Source organism: Cyanistes caeruleus, chromosome 4 (genome assembly GCF_971803275.1).
Source record: "Cyanistes caeruleus chromosome 4, bCyaCae1.hap1.1, whole genome shotgun sequence".
Taxonomy (NCBI): domain Eukaryota; kingdom Metazoa; phylum Chordata; class Aves; order Passeriformes; family Paridae; genus Cyanistes; species Cyanistes caeruleus.
The window spans coordinates 45,312,793-45,336,919 of NC_141704.1; the positions used below are offsets into that span (position 1 = coordinate 45,312,793).

Sequence of the window (24,127 nt, forward strand, 5' to 3'; positions counted from 1 at the left end):
GCCCAGGTTTTTTAAGGAAAGTCTTTCTCAGGATTTCCTAAGAGCTGCTGAAGTACATAGTTAAATGAAAGTGTTAACATTTTGAACTTTAAGGTCTCTGTGTTGCTTCTGTTTCTTCTCCTGGAGACCACACATTACTTAAACTAAGCAGGGGGGAACTCCTGCTGAGCTCATATTAAGCTCCCTGGGCACAGCAGTGTACATGGGCCCCTTCCCTGCATTTCTCTTTCTAGCAGAAGGATATTACCGACCTGGGGGGCAGAGACCGTGCTGTGGAGCCCCATGCAGGAGAGTGCCCACACATTATGTCCTGCTGCCCACGTGCCTGACATTTTTTAGATGGGACTTTGCAGTATGTGGAGCTTGAGGCTTGGGTTTCACACAAGAGTGTCTGTGACTGCTGTCTTGGCTACGCAATCAACAAACTAGGATGTACATATATAAAGATACATCAAGCATGAAATTCATGATTTTGTCCCCAGCCATATTTTCATTTTGAAAAATGATTTTGAAAAATGCTGCTATATTGAAATTATTCTAGTACAAGCAGTACTAGCAGATAACCATCTGGAAGTGTAATGGAAGAAATGTTGGGCCTCAGTTCCAGTGTTCTCAGTTAAAATCCATGGCAGTAGTAAGATCAGGAGTCAGGGTCAGGAGTGGGCATGCAGAAACACTGACAGGTATTGTGGTGAGAAAAATGAAGGGATGAGGGGAACTTCCCAGCTTCCTCTACAGCAGTGTGTGCAGAGGGACACAGTGCAGAAACTTCTAAATAGATACTATATAATGTATAGATAGGGATTGCTGTGGTCCAGCTGTGAGTTTGTGCAGCTCTGCTGCTTCCAGATTTTTTTTCAGCTGAGTAACCGTGGTTGATAGAGGACACATCAGGCTGAACACAGCAGCTGTCCCTGCAGCCTTCTGCCTGCTCCAGATGTGCAGGTTTCAGGAGATTTGTTCTTTGGCAGCTGTTGAACCAAAGTTGTAACTATGGGCACAGTGTGATTTTATTTGGAGTTCTACCTTTCCCAGCACTGTTTCCAGTGTTGTGCAAGTTGGAGCTGAATCTGGGATTATTTTGTGCACCAGCAGTTAAGCTTTAGCTCATGATTGTTGCAAATTCATGATTGCCATACACAGGAAGCAGGAAATAACAATTTATTGTTTGAAACAGCAGTAAAACACCTATACTCAAAAAAATATAACAGGAAAGATTGCAGTGATACATAACCATGTAAACACAGGTGAAACTGTTTAGGCACAGATGCCATGAGTTTAAAAACAAATTCTAAGCAAAGTGAAGTACCAATGACAAGTGCTCTGTGAGACTGGAAAGTGCACAGCCTGCCACAGGATGCAAATGCCAGAGCTCATACGGATCCAAAAATTCTTTAAAAAATATTAAATTATACAGACCACTCTTCATCTTGCTGTAGGAGTGCAAGATGATGAGTGAAATAGGAATGAGACAGGTACATGCTCTGCCTGTGCCTTTGCTGTGGGCTGAGGCCTAGCTGCTGTGCTGGACACTCTCCAGCCCTTCCTAAGGTGTGTTGGGCAGCTGCCTGCAACTAGATGTGCTGCCTGGACAATATGCTCCTGTACCCACTAGATCACATGCACATTGCTCCAATTCAAAAATATTTTAACTTTTTAACTTTTAAAGCAATTTTAACATCTAAATCCATTTCAACTTTTATCTGGTTCTGAGCAATGAGAAAGCTGCTTATGAGTGCTTGTAACTACAACTTGCAATGAAAGTGTTATTTTTGTACCTCTAAATCACCTGTGTATGCAAACAAAGTCTCTACCAATGTTTGCACTGTCTGTAACTTATGTGAATGGAAGAGATAAGTGCTCTTGTGATCTTCTACATGTGTGTTACACAGTGGCAGGTACTAGAGACCAATATTTTGGTAAGAGCCAGGTGGCCACAATTGTCAGTATAAGTAGTATTGATCTTACAGCAATAATGGAGATGCAGAACTCATCACATCCAGGTCTGTCCCAGTCTGGATACCACTTGGGATCCTCTGAAACAAGATGATTCAGTTGTTTTCAAGTACAACTGCAACAAGGGCAACAAAAGGAAGCAGTAATTCCAGTGGTACTTACCAATGACTTTGTCACGCTCTGCATTTCCTGGAGAGAGAAAATAAGTAAACATAAGCACTCATATAATTTAGAAGCAGTTTGACTCTAACCAAAAGGGAACAAAATGTGACCATCACAATATTAATCTTATAAATACAGCTGATGTGTTTCTTCTCAGGAAGAAGCAAAGACCTGCTGACTCTAGGAGAGCTCTGCAATGACTCTCAGGACACTGGTGAGGAGCAGTTTATCACACTTTTTTGACTTCTACTGCTGGTGGCTGGTGTAGAGAGGGCTCCCCCACAGGTGTGCTTCCCAAAATCATTTTGGCTTTTGCCCTGTGCCCTGTGTTTTGAGAGCCTGCAGCCAACATTAAACAGCCCTGTGAATCCAGGACTTCCTTACATCCCTTAGGTACTAGTGTTTTAATGTCATCTTCCCACTCCTTTAGTTCACCAAGGGTTGAGTGCTGAGGAAGTGTGACCATACCCTCAGTTCTCTGCAGGAGAATGGTCAATGGCCACAGCACAGGACCTTGTCTTTATGGAAATTCTCCTTTCCTCCTGACTCCATGCAGCTGTTACAAGTGCAGGCATATCAGGAAGGCTGCCAGACTTGGGCTGAGCACTGCATCTCCATGAAAGCTCTAGCATGTCAGCCTTGTTCTCTCCCAATGCTTAGGGGAAAGCAGATGGCCTGGCTGATGTTCACTGGAGTGAGCAGCTTTGGCAGTGCCATGGCTGCCCTCCCCACCCACTGCAGCATGGCAGGGGCAAAGCTTGCTTGGACCTGCACCAGCTCAAGCCACAGTTCACACATCACATAATAACCTGGAGCCCCCAGGACAGCACAGTATCCCATTCTTTGCTTTCTGTTTCTGCAAGCAGTAATTTCTAGCAGGGGTAATAACATCTTAACTGCAGCCACCGTATCTCCTGTAACACACCCTCCAACACCTGATGTGCAGACCTCATCCCATACTCCCCAGGGTGTTTAACAGGCTTCTTCTGCCCTCCTCCCCTCTTTGTGCATCACTAACCACTTGGCTTCTGAATGCAGTTTTCCAGCCTATAGGAACAGGAAGGTGCTGTTCCTGAATCCTGCCAATATCTTTTGTGTGCTCTTTCCCCTTCTACGTGTGCTTGGGGATGTCTGGTTGTCTTCTACTTACGACACAGTTTGTTTTCACACTGCTCACCACCGCACTCGCTGCATGCTTCTCCTGTCTTGTATGGATGCACTGGGTAATTTCCACTGTGAAGGAAAATAACACTGCTCTCAAACAGCCCTTGGGAAGACATTAATATCTACTGCTAATTAGGTTTTAACCCAAGTATGGCTACACTTGCGTGGACAGAATGGTGTATTTTTCAAGAGTCCTGTCCAAGTGCCCTGTGCTCAAGACATGCAGTTAAACAGAAGAGATTAAGTGTAACGAGACACCCTGTAGTTTAGGAACCTGGAGACAGCAGTATTGCTGGGAATTAAATAATAATAATAAACCTGGGAATTAAAGCAGTCTCAGAGTTGGGTAATTTGTGTGCATGGAGACTCTGAACTCTCATAGCTGGCTCTGGCTGTGGAAACAAAAGAAGGTTCAGTTATTCTGTACATATGTGTGTATTCAGCCTTGAAGAGGAATGGTCTGGTGTTGGAGAACCTCTCATATGTTCAGATTTCATCCATTTGTTGGTTAATATTTTAGGAATGATGTCTGTCTCCTGCTCCCTCCCTCTGCCAGTGGTGTTAATGGGACCAGCTACCTCTGGTACCTCTGGTGCAGGCTGTTACTGCACCAAACACAGCTCAGGGCTTTGTTAAAAGCATGGCCAAAACAAGACTTACAGCATGCCTGAAACTGCCCATGAACACAGAGAGGGATTTTGTAAGCATGAAATCTCAGCAATGAGATGAAACTTCATGGTAAAACCTCATTACTTTCAGCAAGGCAAGGCTTTCATTGCTTGCTCTAAGCTGAAGCTGTACCTCAAGTACATTCACTCGAGGAAATTGTGTATGCATCTTGCCTGGACCTTGGCAGTGCTGAAACAAAGCAATGAAACAAAACAAAGCTGCTGCTTCTCAAAATTAACAGCTGGATGTGACATTACTCCACTTGTTAGCAGGCAACTGACCATTTGCAGTGTCCTCACCCAGCAGGGAAGGGCCCAGCTTTAAAGCCCTCTCTAGAGCCCCTTGCTTTTCCAGAGAGCCCCCTGCCTGCTTTTCTGGGTGCTGGTGAAGGCACCACTCCTCTTCCCTATGCCAACAGAGGGCGAGAAATGCAGTGGGATTTTGGCCCTCTGCACATTTGGATGTGGGGCTTCTAGGGAGAGCAGCAGCTATGTCATTTTGAGGCATCTAGTCAGGGGTACATATTCTTCCAATGATGAGGCATGGGAAAAAGAATGCCAAACTTGCTTGAGTTGAAGGGCTGCCTGGCCTTGGCCCAACATGGTATGCATATAAGGCTTTTAAAGCTACATTTATACCATGGAGGTATTAATTAGCCAGAGAAGAGACTAATACATCCATACTACTGAATATCCTACTGACTGTGCATATGAAAGATCTCTGGATCAAATTTCGTTTTGAGGAGCCCCAGCCTCTGAAGCACCCCTCAGCTGCTAAGACTGCAGGCTGCCAGCACTGCACACTTCAATGTTTATCCAACCCATTCATTTAGGGATCTAATTCTTCAGGCACATGTGGAAATATCTTCAGACTTTAGTTTTACACCTTGGCAACTGTCTGAGGTCATCTTGGCAATCAGGAGCAAGGGTTTAATTTCCAGACGATCACTTCAGTATTTTCATGTCAACATCATATATTTAATCCTTTCTTCCAGTCCCATTTCTTTTTGTATCCAATATATAGCCCTCATTTAGCAAATAAAAAAAAGCTGGTTGGACAAAGGTGTACCTCCTTCTCTATTTTGGACACTATTTTCCCCACAAAAAACAGGATCAAATGGACTGATCTAATAAATTTGTATGTTGTGGAAGGGAAAGGGTAGGACCCAAACCTTGTGAAATATTCATGACAAAAAACCTTACGGTGGCCCATAGTTGCAGACGAAGTGTGCTGCGTTGGTTATGGAGGTGTAGGTCACCTTGGGACAGAAGTGGACAGCACAGCCGACCTTGTAGCTTGTAGCCCAAACTACCTGCAAAGACAGATGGATACATTGGTGACAAAGGCTTTGATTCAGCACCTGATGAGTTAGGAGACCTGCTCTCTTCTGTTTTATCACATACAAATGGGATGAGGAGGACTTCTTTGGCAGGCTTCACAGGGAAAAGCAGCAGTGATGGATCTCAAAATCATAGTTTGTACTGAAAAAAGACTGATTATTTTACCCAATTCACCATGTATTTGTTAAAATTATGTTGAAAGAAGACAACTGGTTGTAACAGGTTGTTTTCCTGTTCTCCTATGCAATGGAGAAAGTTCATCCCCTTTGTTACAACTTAATCCATTAGCTTTCTGTCTTTCCTGCTCCAGGAGCTGAGTTCACACCTGTGAAGAAAAGGCTGCATGATCTGCTATAGCTGTTATGAGGGCTGGCTGCCCCTTTACTAAATCCTGTGTGGACATAAAGCAAATTGCCAGAAGGCACTGGTGCTTTGGGAGAAAGATTGTGTTTGCGCTGCGGTCCTGCCTTTTAACATCATGGCTGTGACTAAGATAATCTAGAGGCAAGGCCACTATTTTACTTACTGATCCTCTCTCTACCAGAAGCTTTTCTTTGTGATCCTATCAGAGTGCAGCCAAGTGCTGCAGTCCTGAAAAAGTAAGTCCCATGACAGCAGGAGAGGGGAGACAAAGGCACAGCAGTACTTGAGGGTGATAAAACAGCAGTGATGACAGACTGCATGAGCAATATTGGAGGATTCTGGCAACTTAGAATGTAAATACATTTGTGCTTCCACTGACTTAGAGGGGAGGTCAGGCCCTTTCTGTTTATGCCTGTTTGGTACCAGCCCTGGGAAGAGGGGACAATCCTCAGGCTCCTGCAGGTCTTCTCAGTGCAGTGCTTGTGTGCACAGACAAATTTATATTAAAATCTTATAATAAGATTTCATAAGATTTCAAATCTTATCTTATCAAATCTTATATTAAGATTACAGAACCTGAAAAAATTCACTGAATCTTCAACAGAAATGTAGAGCTTTTGTATCAAAATGGCAAGGCTGATTCATGGTTTAGATGCAGAAATGCAATGCCTACCTGCGTATAGTGGCCACATACTTTACTGCACCTCTTGGTGGTGTAATCGTAGTATTCAACCTCATTGAACCAAGAGTCGATGGCTCCTTTCATGGTAAAGACATGAAGTGAGCCAGTCCAGATGTTTTCTCCAACAAAATCAAATCTGGGGTGAGCTTTCCCTTGTTTTTTGAGGTGTATATTATGTTCAAATACGCATTTCTTTGCCCAGGCTTTTGCAGTCTTTGCCAAATCTGGATCCCAAGTCTGCAAAATAAAGACAACCAAAAATCACTTTGTTATATTGGCAGTGCAGTAATTCAGAGCAGCTCTTAGGAGAAGCTGGGTCTCAGTAGTGTAGCTGCTTTCGGTTAATTAATTTTTTGCTTCTGTTAAGACTTACAGAGCTACACAGTAGATCAGCTTGCAGGTTTGTTTCTGATTAGAACTTAAATTGCTGATTAAGCTTGAGGAGATTTTTGGGGTGGTATATGATCTTGACTGACTGGTTTGCTGGACACCAAGACCAAACACAGTGTTTGTGGCACAATGGACATTTCAAGGTTGTGCTGGCCATGACAGAACATTTATGTAAATTAAACTGAATTTACATGGGATCTGCAAAATGAGGGTTGTGCTTACCGTACCAATAATGCAAAAGTCCTGTGTAGCCTTTCATTTGCCTAAGGCCATGGCTTGTAGGTCAGTTCACAAGCACACTGGGATTTTGGGGACAGTTTAAACTCAACCCTCCGGTGAGCATCATTGTGTTTGGTGACTTGAAACATTAGTGCTGAATTCATATTTGTGGAATGACTCATTCACTTGCTATTCAGTTTTAGAGAAAGCAGTTATTTAAGCAACTATGTAAATGTCATTTGTTTGCACTGGAGGTGGTGTCTGCTCCTGCTGAGTTTTCTTGTGCACACACCTTGATTAAGCAATTACAGCATTGTACCTCCAGGTAGATACAGTACCACAAGTGTATGCTTGTAGTCCTAGTTATACTTCATGTTATGTAAATGAAGTTACCCAGCACTGAACTATTTTGTATTGAAGTTTTTTTTTTAAAAATAAAAAAACTGAAACTTTTTTATTTGTCCTTCTCTGAATTAATTAAAATAGATTACTTGCTTCTGCAAATGATGGAAACTCTAAGAAAATTGTTTTGAATGGATGAGAAATGATGAAGGAAAAGGTGTATTTTACAATCTACCTTTTTGTAGATTTTTTGGTAAAATCTAACAAAGGTAGGTTGTTAGATTTTAATTCTATGTTTTACCTAAGTAACCATTTTTTCTACTACATCTAAGTTTGAAACAATATGTATTGTTTACACTACCAGTTAGTAATTAAAAATCACAAGATCACACCTAAATGAATCTACAGAGATTTGAAAATATTTTTTAACCCATGTCTTCCATTTCTTCCTTTGCCTAACGTTTGTGGAGGGTGTATTTTCTCACTGTGGTGGGGTGGACACTGGCCAGGTGTTAAGCCACTCTACCAAAGCCATTCTATCACTGCCCTCTCCTCAGCTGGGCAGGGAGAGAAAATGCAACCAAAGGCTCCTGAATTGAGATAAGACAAGGAGAGATTATTTATGAGTTACTGTCATGGGTAAAACAGATCCACCTGGATTTCTTGGGGAAATTAATTGTATTCATTACAATTTGAAACACTTTCCTCCCTCCTCTCCCTTCTTCCAGGATATAACTTCAGTCCTGATTTTCCACTTCCTCCTCCCCCCCAGCAGCACACAGAGACATGAATTGGAGGTTATGCTCTGTTCATCAAACACTGTCTCTCCTGCTCCAGTGTGGGGCCCTCCAACAGGAGATAGTCCTTCACAAACTTCTCTTCCTTCTCACGGGGTATAGCTCCTCACAAACTGCTCCAGCATGGTCCCTTCACAGGGTGCAGTCCTTCAGGAACACACTGCTCCAGAGTGGCTCCTCCACGGGGTCACCAGTTCTGCCAGCAAACCTGCCCAGTGGGGGCTCCTCTCTCCATGGGGCCACAGCTCCAGCCAGGACCCTGCTCCAGCACAGGTTTCCCACAGGGTCACAGCCCCCCTCAGCCTCCCCCTGCTCCAGTGTGGAGTTCTCCACAGGCTGCAGCTGCATCTCTGTTCCTCCACGGACTGGAGGGTCACATCCTGCCTTACCATGGGCTGCACAATGGGCTGCAGGGAAATCTCTTCTCCAGTGCCTGGAACACCTCCTGCTCTTCCTTCTGCACTGACCTTGGTGTCTGCAGAGCTGCTCCTTTCACATGTTCTTAATCTCCTCTGGTTGTAATTGCTTGTGCACATCCTTTCCTCTTCTTGAATGTATTTTCCTAGAGGCACTACCACTGTGGTGGATGGACTTGGCCTTGGCCAGCAGTGGGGAAGTAGCTCTGTGGGACATGTGGGAAGCCTCTGGCAGCTTCTCATAGAAGCCACTCCTGTATGCCCCCTCTACTTCCAAAACCTGTCAGTGCAAACCAAATACACCCACAAAACTTGGACATAAATAATTTAGATAGGAACTCAGTATATCAAGTATTAAATTTGGGGAAGGGAGTCTTATTTCAAGTGAGCAATTGGTATTTCCTTAGATACTTTTAAGGACAAAAATCTGGCATTGTAAAGAACTTATCTTCCAGTCCTGCAAGATAAGTCTGCCAGTTAAGACAGAAGCTTCATTTTATGTCTTGTCAAGGCTCTGAGATGATCATGATGAAAGATGTACGACAGTGAGAGATGCACCTTAACGCTTCATGGTCTCTTTTTTTCACATTCTGCTTTTTAAGAGTCCATGCACCTCCTCTCCTTCATCCTATAGTAGTAATAGGTTTGAAGTTTGATAAAGGTATGCATAATACTAAGTTTAAGGTTGCACAGTAAATTTAAATATACTTTCTATTTTGTGTGAATGCTTAAACTAGCTGACAGATGAAAAGCAATGTACAGAAATGTTCACTATGATCTTTAACTGCAGTTATGCTCCTTATTTGCTTATAATATTGCTTTTAAACAAAGATTGGACTAAATGGCATGGGAAGAAAATGCACAGGAGAGGGAGATTTGCACATAGATATCACTGCTCTTTAAAGAAACAATGCTTACATTTTTTTCCCTCTATGAACTGCTTCTCAATTTTCATTTTGTAACAAGTTGCTTACTGACTTAAGGAGGAAAGATTTAGTGTATAAAATGTGAAAAGTGATGGAAGGCAGCACTTATTCAAAGGAGACTGTTGTGAAGCCCTGATGAAACTGTTGAGACTGCTGTTTTTGAGGAACCTTAGAACAGAACTAAGCAGTGCTTTGGGTGGATGAGAAAGGGCTCATATCTGTCAGGTAAAAAAAAAATTAGATCAATGTTCTCATTTTATAATACATGCATTATAAATATCAATGGTTGAGCTTTGTAATTTGCAATTAAAGGAGATTCCATTTTGCATTTTCTTTATAAAAATTCTATATGGGAATGTCCTGAATTCAATATTAGTTTTACATATCTAGGTGGACAGTTACCTCCAGCAAAAGAGAAGTTCCCTGTGAAATAAAAGCACCATCTTCTTCTCTGCCCTTCTGAAGTGCCAAAAGCCACTCAAACATACTGTTTAAAATCCAGTGCTTTTACTTTTGTAATAGATTTTATCATGTATTTTACTGCTATCTCCACATGAAATAGTTTCTGTGAGAGGTCACATTTAAGATTAGGGGTTTTGCAGTGTTTTGAAATAAACTTACCATGATTCAGTTTCTGTTTTAGATGCAATTTATTTGTCTCTCTTATGTTGCCTTTTTTTTCTTTTTTTCAGATTTCAGTTAATTACTTTTTTAAAAGAAAAAATTAAACACAATTTAAAAATATGAATACTGCACTTTTAACACATCCTAACAATATTTTGTTTGTTTAGGGCCAGTAAAGCAATGTAGAAAATACAATCAAATACAATCAAAGCAACATGTTCTGAAGGTCAAGATGCACAGCTGAAGAGAGATGATGTAAAAGATTAATCTAGAGGAGAAACGAAATAAGTTTCCTGTCATGTTTGCAATTCAAGTTTGACTACTGTGCAGTTACCCCTCCCAAATGGGGCACTTATCTTTTAATGTCTTAAATGGAAAATGAACTTTTTTTATATATATAAGTTCAGTTGGGGTGTTGCTAATGACAGCTGTGGCTATGTCCCCTTCTGGTGGTGACCATGCAAGATAGTAAGGAAGTGGGGCAAAAAGAAAGAGCTCAGAATTAGGATAATGGCTGTGGTCCACTGAAAGACAGGCAGTGTTTTGCCTGGTAGCTGCAGATGTTGCTCCTGAGGTGCCCAGGAGCGGGTGGGGGGCAGAGCAGTGGGGGACACGACTGTCTCCAGCACTCGATCCTGCTGCACTTGGTGCTTTTTGTCTTTTCCTGCAGGCCCAGCCCCTCGGAACCGCCGCTCTGCTGGCTCAGCCCGTGAGAGCCTTGCAGTGAATGCTCAGAGAATGCTCAAAGCTGTCCAGCGCTGTTTGGCAACAGGATCTGCCCTCGCCGACTCGAGCATGAAAGCTGTGCTTAGATGAGCACAAAACCCCACACCTCGGGCTGCCGGGCTGCGTGTGGTGCTCGCAACCAGGAAGCTCCTCACACAACACAACACAGCACAACACAACACAGCACAACACAACACAGCACAACACAGCACAACACAACACAGCACAACACAGCACAACACAACACAGCACAACACAGCACAACACAACACAGCACAACACAGCACAACACAACACAACACAACACAACACAACGACACCGCTCGCCTGAGGGCTGGGACTTGGGCTTCGAATGAGGAATTTCAGTCAGAGCTGAACTGTGCACATACCCAGTTGCAAAAAAGACACCTGATAATCAGAGCCTTCTTCTCTGCTTTGAAAAGCGGTCGGTCTTATGACCCCCGGGTTTTGTGGGGTAGTTTTCTGATTTTTTGCATTTGATCACAAAAGCAATCTTTGAGAATCATAAACGGCATCGCAATGCTATAAATTTGCGTATAAGTCATGAAGATTCCCTTACCATGTAGAGCATGTTGCTGGCTGGTGGATCCACTTGCGACCTCAGTGTGTTATGGGTTTGCACACATTCCCGAATAAACTTCGGATCCCGAGGATCAGGCAATGTCGTTGGTTCGTAAGAATCAGAGGAATAACAAAAGAGTAGTAAAGCCAGCACACAAGAAGCAAATCTGTTTGTCATTGGGAAAGGGAGAAGAAGAGAGCCGGTGCAAGCAGAAAGTCACCGCAGGGGATCTAGGGCATCCCGGGGACGGTGCCGGGGTGCGGTGCTGAGAGCCGGCGATCCCCGTCCCTGCTCCCCTCTCCGGAGCGCTCCTCAGCCTGAGGGCAGCGGGGCGTGGCCTGGCAATCCTCGGCGGGCGGGGCGGGGCGGGCGCGGGCTGTGGGCTGTGGGCTGAGGGCCGCGGCTGCTCTGGGCTCGGGCGGGCACCCCCAAAGCCGAGTGTCCTGTTTGAGAGCCCGCTGCCTGTGTTTGTACTGCTACTCACTCGCTGTACAGCACACCGCAATGGAACGCCGCCGGGAAAAGTATCAGTGTCGGTCCTGCCCCCGCAGGGCCAGCGCGGAAAGTCAGTTCATTTCTGCGGTTTGTGCACAGGCACCGAGGAAGTTTTCTTCGACCGGTTCCGTCACCGAGCACTTGCTTAAGGCATACACTGCAAATGTCATTAGCCCTTCCTTACAGTCGTGCTTCTCAACATCTGCTCTTCCAGCAGATGCTCTTTAAAAGCAGAGTGTTTTGGCTGTACGGAGTGGTTTTAGCTCTACCAGCAGCATTTTGCTTAGAAGATTCGTGGGCTGGACTTACCTTAGCCATGGTTATTGAGCACAGTTAGTCACAGGAAACCAGTCATATTTCAAGAACACTGCTATGAGAATAAGGAAATCAAGCTACAAGTTCAGATAGAGCTGTAGCAGCCTTGTCTCTTTTTTTCTTCTTTCTTTAATTGTGGTGGACAATCGTCTCTCCTGTCCTTCAGGTTTCTTTGTTACAATTTCTTTGGTCCCAGTAATCCAATTAATAGCAATCACTATGTATTGCAGAAAAGTTTTGGATAAATTTTCTTATTTTGATGAAACTACATGCTATTAAGACTGTTGCTTTTTCTCTTTCTTTTCTTTATACATTTTCTTCCTTTCCACTACAATCAGATTGTCATAAAATAAAGCTGCCTTATTTATTTATCCATGTATTTATTTGTTTATTTATATACTGGTCATTCAGTGTCATGTCACTCTAATCCACCCCAAGGAATCTATTAACAAGAACCTTGATTTGGGCCCATTTTTATTCTGTGGGATGACAAGCTGCAATGTGGCTCAGAATTTGAGTCACTGTGTTCTTAGAACAAAGGAGAAAAAAACCAGCTTTAAATATTGATAGCACAGTTATGCATTGCTAATATCAGTCAGTATCTCCTGGCTTGAAAGATTCCCCTCACTAACAAACATATATTGGAACAATGGGAGTCAGGTTGAAGGCTAAATGTCTCTTAAAACAAGCTGAATCCATCAGGGGTTTGGACGTTTTAAATGAGGTTGAGATACTCCATTTCTAAACCAGAATCTATCCTGGGCCCATTTAATCTTCCATCTCTGTTTCCTGCTACCTGAAAGCTCATGATGGCTGTCATCTACTCTGCATTTAAGATATTTTCACCATCTCACATCCTAAAATTAGGCTTTCCCCATTGACACACCACTTTAATTCTTACTCTGCCAACTTTCCCTGGTATTCTCCTTATGGAGAACAAGGATTAATTCTGAGAGAAGAACTAAACAGTACAACTGGCAATAGAGTAATGGACACTGCCACACATAGGTTAAATATAGCAAAGGGCAAGCTTTATTCCTGTTCACAAAAAGTAATATATACAGTTAAATCTCCATTATCTGGGGAAAATTGTGTCTGGGATAACTGAAGGTTAATGAAGATGAATTATTGCTTCTTTTGGATACAGTGTGCCACTTCAGACATGTCTTTGTGATGCCCCAGGCTTCCAGGAGGATTGTTAGCACATGGAATAATATCTAGTATCTGTGGTCCCTCTAGCAATCTACCCCTAGAGCTAAGAGGCTTGTACAAACATAGGAGCATGTTTCAGCTACTTCCAATAAATTATACTACCTCTATGCACAGCCACTTATATCTTGCCTTGAGTGAAGAAGAAGCCTTTCCTATGCTGGATAATGAGAGATGACCAAATGCTTCTTTAAATGTGTGCCAATTGTGTGAGTGTAATACAGCAGTAGGATCACAATCAGTATCTTAATTGATCATTACTTATAAAAAAAAAACTGTGTGGAAATTTTTGTTGTACTAGAAGTACAGCACCAGCACTCAATACGAGAAACAGTGGCCTTAAAATTAAAACACTAAGGCAGTATTGGTCACAAGAAGGCTGTGGATGCTCAGCAGGTGGGATGTCTGATGGCACAGAAGGCCTGGGGGGCCGGGGTCGTGGTGGCTGGGGCTGTGTATCCCAGTCCGGATACCAGTTGGCATAACCTATATGTCAGTGAAGAAACTGATGTTAAGACCTAGTGTTAGCCATACTTACAGGAAAGCCATCAAGAATTATTTGATACGTACTTATCAGCTTCTCACGTTTCGTATTTTCTGCAAAGAGATCAGAAGAGGAAAATATTGTGAGTACCATTCAATGGTGGTTCTAAATGTAAAGAGGTAAGCCTTTGCTGGTGCCTGGCTGATTGCACTGATGATGCCAGTTAATGCCAAAAACATCCTGCAAGGGGGAAGCAGGCCAGCAAGAGCAGGCTCCCAATTGGTATGGAGTTTATATTTTTTTATTGAATTGAAAGAGAAGCAGAAAAACCAGCTGTATCAGGAAGAATTTTTGTCATGGAGATGAGGGAATGAAAAATATCAAAACATGGAATTTATTTAAAATTGTTACACATACCAAATTTAAGTAGTAACAGACAGAGAAATATAACTACTGATTTATCACAGAAGTACACTTTTACTAAAAGTTTTGATGCATTTGCTGGATTGCCTATGTGTATCCTACTGAAATTCCTCATTTGTCCTATAGGAGGAAATGGTAAAAGGGGGTGGTAGTATCTAACACTTAACTTTTAAATACTTTGTTTGTCCTGTCCCTCCCCCTAGTCTTTGAGATATTTCTGGGGTTTTTTGTGAGGCGTCAGTCTGAGACTTTCAGATGAGTCAGCCAGGATATTACAGAAGGAAGTAAGAGTACCAAATGCTCAATAATTTCTACAGCTAAAGCTGTCTAGAGCCTGGCTAGTAAAGACCAGGCCCATTAAACCACTGTATAAAATTCATATTTGATTTAAGACATTGCTGCATCTCCTTTATCCTGTTTGTTTAAAACATTGCCCAGTTTGGGACTAGATGAATTGACATAAAGGTCCATTGCTGTTTGGAGCAGACTCAGAGTGACAGGGTTCAAGCTGTGTGCTTCCCTGCTGTGCCCACAGCCTGACACTGAAGAGACAGACCCAGCACAGTTGCTCTGGCTCATTAGAGGGGCGAAAGTGAGGGAGGGAGCAGGCTGAGCTCCTTGCCATTGCCCATGTCTCTTCCAGGCCCAGGTAGGATGTTTCAGGGAACACCTCCACTCCAGAGAGGTTTTTACTCCAACTCCTTTCTTTCATTGTTGCATCTTTGCAGGGTTTTGGAGTAGGCTGTGTGGGTTCAGTTCTACACTGGCTCCCAACACCGGTCAGACATGCCTCAGCTGCCACAGGTCTCCTTCAAAGGGGTTACCAGTCCTTTATTAATTGCTCCTTGAGATTTGATTAAATCCAAAAATCCCCCCATCCCCTGAGCCTTCTGAGCTCTGTTACAACTGTTCATTTAATTAGTTTCCACCAGCACTCTGATAACACTGAGCATAGTAGGGAAAAGATTTACAAACAAGATCTCACTGATGTTTTTAAATTGTGGAAGTTAGAAATAACTGCTTCCTGGTACAATCTTATTATTAGCTCAGAAATACAGTTGTCTGGAAAATGTGTTAGGACATGCTAAACATGCAAAAGAACAGAAGATAGATTTCCTGTGTCTGGTAGGAGAGAAGAACTAGACAGTGAATGTTTGTTGGGGCTAAAATTTTGGATTTGAATTCCTGACCAGATAAAAGGGAGAAAATAGTCTGATACTTCCCTGCATCAGAAAGTCTGGCTTCTACTTCTGAGAACCTTCAACAGCAAAGTATTTCAGTTATTTTCTTCTTACCCTATTCCTCCCAGAGTTTGGTACTGTTGCTATATGGTGTGCTAAAGACCCACTATGCACTTAGTGCAAATTGACTCGTTGTTGTTTTTCCACTGCTAATCATGTCACTTTTATTTCTATGCAATTTTCTTACTTGATCACTTTGATCTTACCACAGAGCTTGTCTACACACTTGTCATTACTGCATCTACTGCATGGCTGTCCTTCTTTATATGGCTTTCTTGGGTAATTCCCCCTGCAAAACCGGAACAGTATTTTGTTAGTTGCCACAGAAAAGCTGTCAAGGGGAGGGAATACTGTAATCAAAAAACTGGTCATTGTAATTGTTTGAAATTCCTTCTAGATTGGATTAAAACTCTCACTGGCATGGGGAGAAGTTGACTCCTGCCACTGGAAATTGAGAATTCTCAGGCAATACTGTATTATTGCAAGCATACAAGAATTTGCCTCTAGACCCTCATTACCCACCTGGGTTAAAAAAACCAAACCTGTAAAAAGTAAGTAGAAACACTGTAAGGTATCAGATAAACTAGAGGATTGTCTTCCTTGTATTTCTTAAATTACAATGTCTTGTTTGAAATTTGTGTAGGGCCAGAGAAAAATGTAATCTTTCTGAAGCAGAAAGATTACACCTTCCCCATTTTTCCTGCAGGCTGAAGTCAAAACAGATTTTCTTCCATCATCTGCATTATGGTGAGTAGTCTGAGCTCTAATCTGCAGTCCTGCTTTTTTTAGAATGAGATTTTTTGCAGTCCCAGCTATGTCCAGTAGGTTCTGTTCCCACTGGCTGGGGAAAGTTTCCCTTGGATAAGTGACATGAGGATGTAGCTTATTCTGAAATTTGTTACAACTGTTGGCATCTGATACCAGATCCATTGGGATATTTAAAAAAAAACCAAAAAAACAAAAAACCCCAAATGGCACAATTAACTTACGCTGGCCCATAGTTACAAACAAAATGCGCTGCTTTGAACAGTCCTGGAAAATTTTCAACTGTATTGCAGAAGTGAACTGCACAGCCAACTTTGTAGCTCTCTGCCCAGATAACCTACAGGACAAAGGGAAACATGTAACACACTGTTCAAATACTGCCACAGCGGCATTAAGGGAAGAAGGAGAAGGGAAGTATCGCAGGGGTATTTAAATCAGCTGACACAGGAACAACTTAACCTGAAGGGCAGCTGGGACAAATGACGGATGAATAGCCATTTTTGCACTTATCTGGCTCCCCTGTAAAATGAAATTGCCAGGGGATAATCCCTTTCCACCATTATTGGAAGTAGAACTTGACATCCCTGGGGCTCCTAATATTTATTTCCAATCTCATGCAACAATAAACTGGGGGGGGTGCAAAGCCCTGCTGTAATTCCTGTTCTAAAGCAGTCTGTTCCAAGCCTGTACTCAGATCTTTAGTGAAATTAGACTATGTATATATTAGACTATCCATATGTTAGACTATAAAGCACTGGGCAGGTAAGACTCACCTGAGTGTAGTGACCACACTTGTCAGTACATGTATTTGTGCTGAAATCATAGCTGCTGACTTCATTAAACCAGGACCTGAGAGCTGCATCCACAGAGAAGATGCGGGCTGTACCAGTCCAGATGTTTTCTCCAACAAATGGGAAGGTGGGATGCATTTTTCCTGGCATGTCAAGGTGTGTATTATGGTTAAACTTGCACTTCTTTGCCCATGCTTTGGCACTCTTAGCTAAAGCAGCATCCCAGGACTGTAGAAAATGAAGAAAATGTACTATAACCTGCACTGCAGTCACTTAGCTGAATTCAGACATTTTTTTTGAAACTTGTTACAAATTCTTTTCCCCTTTTCTGCTTCCTATCCCTGCCTTCAGTTTCTTTCTTTTACTTGACATTTCTACTTGCATAACAAATTTTCATCTTCCTTCTCCCTTAGCTATTGCAAGACACTGTCCTGTTGTATCTGACTTGTCAATATATTTAGAGCTGGAGTGTAGTCTTTAAGCTGCTACACCTGGAAGGGGTAACTGTGTGGAACTTCCAGCTGTAGAGGGGCTTGGGGGACTTTGTGCCTAGGAGATGTTGGCTGTCCAGGAATTTTCACTTGGCAATTATTATCAGGCCAGATACGAATTCTGTTCTGCTGGCCAGGACAGAAGGGAGAGTCATAGCTGCTCCCTTCCCCAGGTCCTTCTTCCTCTTTTCTCTTCTCCCTCCTCAGCAGATGGACAAAGCAAATGAAAGACTCACTCATCTCTGTTGGACTGAGAAGGAAACACTCCCAATCCAAAGAAGCACAAATGATAATGTAACAAACCAGCCTGGCAGACTTGCAGATTTTATGCTGGCAGGTCAAGTCCAGTACGGGGAAATTCAAGTTAAGGGATGTGAGAAAAAATTGAGTTTGCGCTCCTAATAAGAGGTTTGGAGATGGCTATTTCCACTTTAAAGTAGTAGACTAAAAAACAAACAAAGTATTAGAAACTCTTTGCAAAGGAATGGCGAATAAAACCACATATATAATCACAATTCTGCAGAAGTCCTGTTAAATGCTGTGTGCAGCACACCACTCCACCTCAAGAAAGGTACACTAGAACTAGAAAGGCCAGAGAGAACCTGGAGCAAGACGATCATCTTCAAGTTCAGAGGGCTTTCATTCATATAGCAACAGAGAGTGCTCTGCAGCTTCAGTCAGAGACATCTGTACATCTTGTGTGAAACAGGTAAATAAGCAGCATTAGCTTGCATCTTGCAATATGAAGACCACACACTATTAAATGAAGCTAGGCATTAACAGGCCCAAATCAAACACCAGGAAATAGCAACACACAACCTGTGGTTAGGCTGTGCTATGAGATGCTAGAACTGGTAAAAACTTTTATGACCTCAAGGCTGAAAAAAAAATAAAAATCCATTTTACAAGAGCTTGTAAGTACCATTATTGGACATGTTGTAAGTACACCTTTGATTCAATAGGTTTAAATATATACGTCCTACTGTTTTTCTAGAGTTGCTGGGTCTTTGGTCTGAGCAGGTAAGTTTGTTCTCGTGCACTGGCTTTTCTAATTAAACATCATTTTTAACATGGCAAGAAATTGAAGCTGTTGGTACTCTCATCCCTTTACTATGAGCTTCCATTTGTTGAAATGACTCATACTCTGCATGTGGTTATGCGTTTAACTTCCTTTCCAGCTATGCAGCACTGCTGGAGGGCTCAGAGAAGTGACATGCACTGACTGGGGTTACCTCCCTCAGCTAACTACACACATTTTTCCTTATGTATTCCACTGAACAGCCTATGTTGTGACCTATCCATAACCTGTTCTGCTATTCACTGCATTTCTAGCAAGCTGCTTTTCATCTTAGGTATCACTATCCCTACTCTTCAAATCCTGCTACAGCAAATGAAGATCAGGTATCTAAACGGATGTCCTGGAAAATCCCTCTATTCAACACATGTTCTAGATTAAAAGAAACAACAGATGATAGTTTTTCAACAAATCCTGTTGCAGACTGTCTACTCAGAAAATTTTTAAAAGCCAAACAGCTTCTTTGTGTGAAACCTGACCTGACATAAAACAGATTACTATCTCTCTTAGCAAGAGGTAGATGACATACTAAGAACTGAACACTGTTTTTTGCAACACAGCCCTTTTCTCTGGCTGAAGATGAGAGTAGCTAAATCTTGTACTAAAAATGAACTTACCTTCAAATTATTAAAATTGAATAATACTGTGAAAAATAATGTATTTTCTATTTCATACAAAGAACCAACATGTATGTTACAAAAATCATTAACTGAAATAGAAAGAATAGCACAATACAAATGAAGAAAAAGATAGGCTAAATCAGCAGCTCAATCTATAATAATTTCAAAAAGATCACAAACACCACCTTACCATGCGAAACATATTGCTGGCTGGTGGATTCACTTTGGATCGAAATGTGTTGTGAGTTCTCACACAATCTTCAATGAACTTTGCATCTTCTGTATCAGGCAAGGGATATTGCAGATTAGCATGAATGAAAATGAAGAAATCCAGTAAGAACAATGCAGCAAAGAAAAATGTGATTTTCATAATTCTCCAGTGTTTTTTCCTAAGCTTAAAAATGAAAAATCTCTTAGGTGGAGATGATACTTGCAAGCAGTTTTTCAGAGGCTGTCCCCTGGGTGTGGAAGTACTTGAAAGTGTCAAACAGGAAGCGAAGAGCAATTGCTTAATCAGGTAACAACTCTATCTGACATCATAGCTGGCAGTCAAAGGATAGAGTGTGAAACAGGCATCTGCCATGCATATCAGCAAGGACCAACACTCCAAATACGCTTCTGTCTTTTCTTTGAGTGTGCTCCATCTTGGGTGACTGCCAAACCATTCTGTGATTGTTGGTCTTATCTAAAGAGATGCTGCTGAACAGCTTTCTTAAAACCTGCATCAATCATAAAAAAATGCAGCTTTGACAAAACAGAAATCTGCTATTTAGCTGATTTTCCAATAGTACTTAGTCATCCCAGCTTAGTTACAATTATGTTGCAGAACATTGCTTCCATATCAGAATTACTCAAGAAATAAACAGAATTAGGAAATCTGTGCTTCAGCAGGAGATAAAAAAAAAGGGTTCCTGAACAGCACCTTGCTGCAGAACAGACATTCTGGCCTTGTTTGGCATGTAACAAAAATAAAATTTGAAAATCCCAAGCTTGAGTATGTATTGATTGTCTCCTCCTTAGCTATTTGCTATTACCTGCTAGCCTGAAATCACTGGAGAAGTCTTCCTGTGCCTATAGAGAGCAGCTACAGGATTATCACTCCTGGTATAACATTCCAAGTCTGATCACTTCTCAGGACAGTAGGATGGTATGTGTTGGCACTTGTATTGTCTCTCCAACTGTTCGACAAGCTGGCTGAATTTTTTTTTTTTCAAACATAAACCAAATTGTACAAATATGCAAGAGCATAAGAAGAACCATGTGTTTTAAGAGCTAAGGTCTTGTAACCCTGTTTTAGGTAGGTTTACAGGGAAAATTCGTTGCTAACAGATTGTAAAATATGTTAATGGGTCTCATTCCCTGCTCAGTTTTGCTGGTCACACTTAATATAAAACCATGATTATATTAAGACTACATGCAATTTACACCAAAAAAAATCATCATGCTAAAGCTGCACCATTAATTTAACAGTACAGTGATCTTGCACTTATATATGTATGCAGTTGAAATTCTGTGTTTGGAAAATGAACTGAGATTTTATGCAGTAGGAAGTTTTGATGAGTCCAGTATAGTCTAAGTTATAAAATGCGTTCTTGCATTTCTGGCTCCATCTAGTGACTCTATCTATGATTAAAGCAGAAGTTCAGCCTGCCCTGGAGCATCTATGATATTTTCCCAAGAAGAGAGCTTTTGACTTTTGCCAGCATTAAGCAATGGATCTCAACAATTAAGTTTTGGGACTTGGGTATCACATTATATAGTCTGGACAATACAAGCCATTGCCTATCCTTCCACAGATCTCAAATGAAATTTAGCATCATGAGCTGGGTACACACAAGAAGCTTTACAGCCTCGTGATTTTGAAAAATTCCCCCATGTTTACATCCCACTTTCACACTTCTGACCTACTTTTAGCTGAAAATGGCTGGAAAAATAAAACCTGATTTTTAATTTTTCCTTAATGTTCTGTTTAGTCAGAGGACTAAAAACTGGTGAATTACATCCTATTACATAAATCCACAATGCCTTGGAACATGTGAAATTACATTTAATTTTGTTCTCGAATCGTCAACTTCCCCACAGAGTATTGTTCCTTGTGTTGGGGAGAGAAGGTCTGACCTTGATTTACTAGGTTCAGTTGAACAAATGGGGTGGATCTGCTGGGTTTTCTTATTTGGTCCACAGGATTAGGCAGCTGCAATTAGGCCTTCCAGACCTGTGAATAAACTTATATTCTGACAAGCATTGCTGCTACTATTGCACCTCAGGGCAGAAAACAGATTACAGGACAGGACAGTGGTAGTATTGAATTCCCACAAAAATTATTCTGTAAGAAACCATTTTGTTGGATTAATCAAAAGCTAAAAAATACTAAAATTATTTTGTAATAATGAGGTTGCAAACAGTTTCACAATTAACAGAGGAGGCAATTTGTATGGGACTAGACTGCAGATAGTTTTACTGTTATTTTGAGGCAATCTGGATGATTACTCCTGTAAACTTAAGTGCAAAACTTAAGTTCACACTTATCTTCGTAAACTTTGTAGCTTTGGCAGTACATGTTTTTAGACCAAAGAGTGTTACCTGCCAAACTTAAGAGATGATGGATATTACAGTTTAGGCATCTGCTTTTTCTTAGGAGATCCTTCCAATACGTTCTGCATGTGACTAACCAAACTGTATTTAATTCAAGTAAAATCAGAAATAAATTTAGTTGTTGATTATTTTTTCTTTTCTTTTTTATGAGATTTGTAAGGAATAAAATTTTCTTTCTTTGGCTGGATTTCATCCTTCTATTGACATTTTTGCTAAGGAATAGCCACAGATATTCTGCAATTACTGTGATTACTTTGAACAGCATCTTCAGACTTAAAGAATTCTGAACTGTGTGGCTCAGTAACTAGAGAACTGGAAATTATTATTATTTTATAAAGTTAATGTAGTAATCATGCAGTGAAATGAGAAGTGAGACTTTCAATGAGGTTGATACTGTAGACAAGAAGAGTGAATAATCGTACAAGGTACTGAGGTGAGCCAGTGCAGGGGTAATGTAGTAATTGCTTGATATTAAAAGACACTGAGCTGCCAGTTGCTACCATATGTACATCTCTGTGCTATTTACAGATGGTACTGATTTATATGGTAGGCACTAAACCATACACGTTTTACCAAAGACAACTGTTACTTGAATGTAACAACCACAAACCTCAGTACAGTTCTGCACTATGAAAATTAACAATCTGACCTCACCACACCAATTTAATGGCATCAGCAGCATCAGAAACTTCATGACCTCCAATACAAATATTCTCCCCAACAGATGTGAAATTAGAATGGTACAGATGTTTCTTACTTAAGTATATGTTATGTTCAAAAATGTATTCGTCTAATGCCCTTGCAGTCTCTGCCAAAGCTGCATCCCAAGTCTACAAAGCATGAAAGGTGAAATAGCTGTGCAATGTTGAGTTACAACAAAATCTGAAACAATCAGATTAAACCAGTCAGCAATCAGTAGATAAATATCATATGCTGGAGTTTCATAAAGAAATACTTTCCCTTATTTAGGCAAGTACCACTGTTTTATTTTAATTGACTTTTCCTATTGCAGCACAGAAATACAAACAATTTTCATTAGACCAGTTTTTCCTCCCTTCACTGTTGAAAATTAACTTTGTAACAGCACTTGCTAGCAACTGAAAAGATATTTGAAATGCAGTTTTGTCTTCAGGCAAGGAATTGCTGGCATGTTAATTAAACATGAAACCTTTTATGTTTTTTTGTTGAACAGGTCATTAAGGATTTTGATTTGATACATAAAAATTAATTCAAAGTAAAAATGCACAGATACTGTAGATTCAGTAGTACAAATATTTTAAGTTTTTTTAAGAGAACCTCTGGAAACAAATATTTACTCTTCCTATGGTATGGCTTTAAATACACATCAGGGCATTTTACAAAGACAGTTTAATGAAGTAAACGTGCCAATTCTTGGCCAGTAACTCATTCTACTACCTCTTACTTCTTTGCAGCTGATTCCTGAACATGAATCATCTTCTGTATTTGTCTTCCAGTCATGACTGTTTTTCAGAAAGTTTACCATTAAAGTGCCCAATTTTATAACTTAATAGAAGATGCTGTGAATCATTGCTTAGGTTTACTGCTGTCCATATGTTTCAGTTCATTCTTAGTTTCTTTTTGGACTTTACAGTTAACTCCACTGGCTGCTGATACTCTTTCCTCCCTAAGGCCTTTGGTTTTTTTCAAGCCATACTTTCAGTCATAACTTTTCAAGGTTTCCATATTCCTGAGCATTTAAAACTGTGCGGCATCTTTTGCAAAAACTTCATCACTTCCAAAATCACGACCCCTCCCCTTATCTGCCTTATCTTAAAACCCACCCAAGCAAAGGGCATTCTTTGCTGAATAAATGTGTGCTCCCAAGTGTGTTCAGGACTTCATTTAGCTGCCCTTTGCTAACATGTTCCTCTTGTGGCGTTAAGCGGACTAAGCATCAAACATCTGCTGTTTCTGCGCTTTCTTCGCTTCTGTTTAACGCTTTCCACCAAAAGTTTTCACTTGCCACCGGACCTGCCCCTCAGCCCTAGGATTACAGCTCACGTGTGTGCCTTTGAAAGGGAGCCCGCCTGACGCGGTCGCTGCCGCTGTGGAGCTGTGCCGGGCCGTGGGGCCGTGGGGCTGTGCCGGGCCGTGGGGCCGTGCCGGGCCTTGCCGCCGCCGGGGGCGCTGTGCCGGGCCGTGGGGCCGGGCCGTGGGGCCGGGCCGGGGTGCCGCCGCCGGGGGCGCTGTGCCGGGCCGTGGGGCCGTGCCGGGCCGGGCCTTGCCGCCGCCGGGGGCGCTGT

The 24,127-nt window shown here is 41.7% G+C and overlaps 2 protein-coding genes across 8 annotated transcripts; both read right to left on the reverse strand.

Moving 5' to 3' along the window:
* Positions 1 to 1,146: 1,146 nt before the first annotated feature.
* GLIPR1 (GLI pathogenesis related 1) lies at positions 1,147 to 12,354 on the reverse strand. The gene is made up of 6 exons (XM_023932362.2): positions 11,357 to 12,354; positions 6,328 to 6,573; positions 5,154 to 5,263; positions 3,269 to 3,351; positions 2,119 to 2,145; positions 1,147 to 2,036 (listed from the first exon to the last, which is right to left on the reverse strand). Exons 1-6 carry the CDS (start codon positions 11,534 to 11,536, stop codon positions 1,885 to 1,887), a joined length of 798 nt encoding a protein of 265 aa, XP_023788130.1. The 5' UTR covers positions 11,537 to 12,354; the 3' UTR covers positions 1,147 to 1,884.
* Positions 12,355 to 13,178: 824 nt separating this feature from the next.
* LOC111933002 (glioma pathogenesis-related protein 1-like) lies at positions 13,179 to 24,049 on the reverse strand. 7 transcript variants are annotated; one of them, XM_086884288.1, is made up of 8 exons: positions 23,280 to 24,015; positions 21,387 to 21,483; positions 19,459 to 19,987; positions 17,065 to 17,310; positions 16,516 to 16,628; positions 15,733 to 15,815; positions 13,949 to 13,975; positions 13,179 to 13,864 (listed from the first exon to the last, which is right to left on the reverse strand). In XM_086884288.1, exons 3-8 carry the CDS (start codon positions 19,636 to 19,638, stop codon positions 13,617 to 13,619), a joined length of 897 nt encoding a protein of 298 aa, XP_086740414.1. In that variant the 5' UTR covers positions 19,639 to 19,987; positions 21,387 to 21,483; positions 23,280 to 24,015; the 3' UTR covers positions 13,179 to 13,616. The 7 variants fall into 7 exon arrangements, with proteins under 7 accessions (XP_086740414.1, XP_086740415.1, XP_086740416.1 ...); XM_086884289.1 differs by having other exon boundaries at positions 23,287 to 23,983; XM_086884290.1 differs by lacking the exon at positions 21,387 to 21,483 and having other exon boundaries at positions 19,459 to 19,547; positions 23,280 to 24,049.
* Between the last annotated feature and the right edge of the window lie 78 nt (positions 24,050 to 24,127).